The 1,078-nt window shown below is 52.7% G+C and overlaps 1 protein-coding gene across 1 annotated transcript in view; it reads left to right on the plus strand.

The window, feature by feature from the left end:
* LOC109540180 (ATP-binding cassette sub-family G member 8) overlaps positions 1-1,078 on the plus strand; it is a gene marked incomplete in the record, with an annotated part of 13,105 nt that overhangs the window by 8,351 nt on the left and 3,676 nt on the right. The window contains 4 exon segments of the mRNA XM_048668115.1: positions 93-334; positions 386-533; positions 592-777; positions 833-942. Of these exon segments, the coding sequence (XP_048524072.1) occupies positions 93-334; positions 386-533; positions 592-777; positions 833-942 (686 nt within the window).

The raw sequence follows: 1,078 nt of genomic DNA on the forward strand, positions 1-1,078 counted from the left end.
AAAGTATATACAATTTTGATGAATGCCAATGAAAGTCACGGCTTCAGACACGGGCGGAAACCTTCAATAAAAACACGATTTAAATCCCTCAGGAGCATCATCATCCTCTACCGTTGGCGGCGATGCAACAGGGAGGAATTCGACCCAACAGCAGCCATCAACAGCAGCAATGGAACCGCCATAAAAGCATCTCAGAAGCGAACCTGTTGGCGATGGAGTACAACCGGGCGTACCATGCGGGGTCTCCCCAACATTTGAGGGACCCTCGAAGGGCCAGCGTGGCCGAGTTTGGCCACCATGGGCCCCACATGCACCATGATGTTGTGGATCACAGGTAAAGCGACAATTTCGGTCTGGTCCAAGTTGCTTCATTCAATGCGTGCAGCGTCTTGAGCCACTTGAGCAAGCCGATGTCCAAGGCGGAGAGCCAGTTTTCCATACCGGCGTCCAGAAAGGGACCGTCGGTCATCCGGTCTGACTACACGGCGCAAGAGGAGGAAATCGCCCCGGCCTTCATCTACCCACACTTGCAGGTAGGACTTCTGTTAGGTAGAGTTGTCTGGACGGGTTTTGGCATGTTGTGGTTTGCAGGCCAACCAGGTCAGCCTCTGGCCGCCAGCGGCTTCATGTTTCGGCTCGAGAAATCATCTCCTCTTAAGCGAGGCTTCGTTTGAGGCTCGGGGAGGCGATCTGCTCGCCATCATGGCCACTTCCGAGCTGGAGGGCACGGCGGTGCTGGACTTGGTGGCTGGCCGGAGATGTTGTGTTCAAGGCGAAGTAGGGAAAATTATCCCGCAATTCAATTGGAGGGTTTATAAGTGGCTTTTAACAGATTCTGCTCAATGGGCAACGAGTGCGGGCGGATGCTTTGAGGGCCAGAGTGGCATACGCCCAAAGCGATCCCAACTTGTGCCTGGACATGACGGCTCTGCAAATCATGAGGTAAATTCACAAGCTAACAAAAAATGTACTGAAACGTGGGATTTTAGGCCGTCGTAAAATGGAATTTCTTCCTGACGTTTCGCAAGCACGAGTGGCTTGCATCTTCAGAAGTGGTTTGCTTGAACGCTTACACTGT

This window comes from Dendroctonus ponderosae, unplaced genomic scaffold (assembly GCF_020466585.1).
Source record: "Dendroctonus ponderosae isolate FM_Combo_2020 unplaced genomic scaffold, Dpon_F_20191213v2 Dpon_F_20191213_7, whole genome shotgun sequence".
Classification (NCBI taxonomy): Eukaryota; Metazoa; Arthropoda; class Insecta; order Coleoptera; family Curculionidae; genus Dendroctonus; species Dendroctonus ponderosae.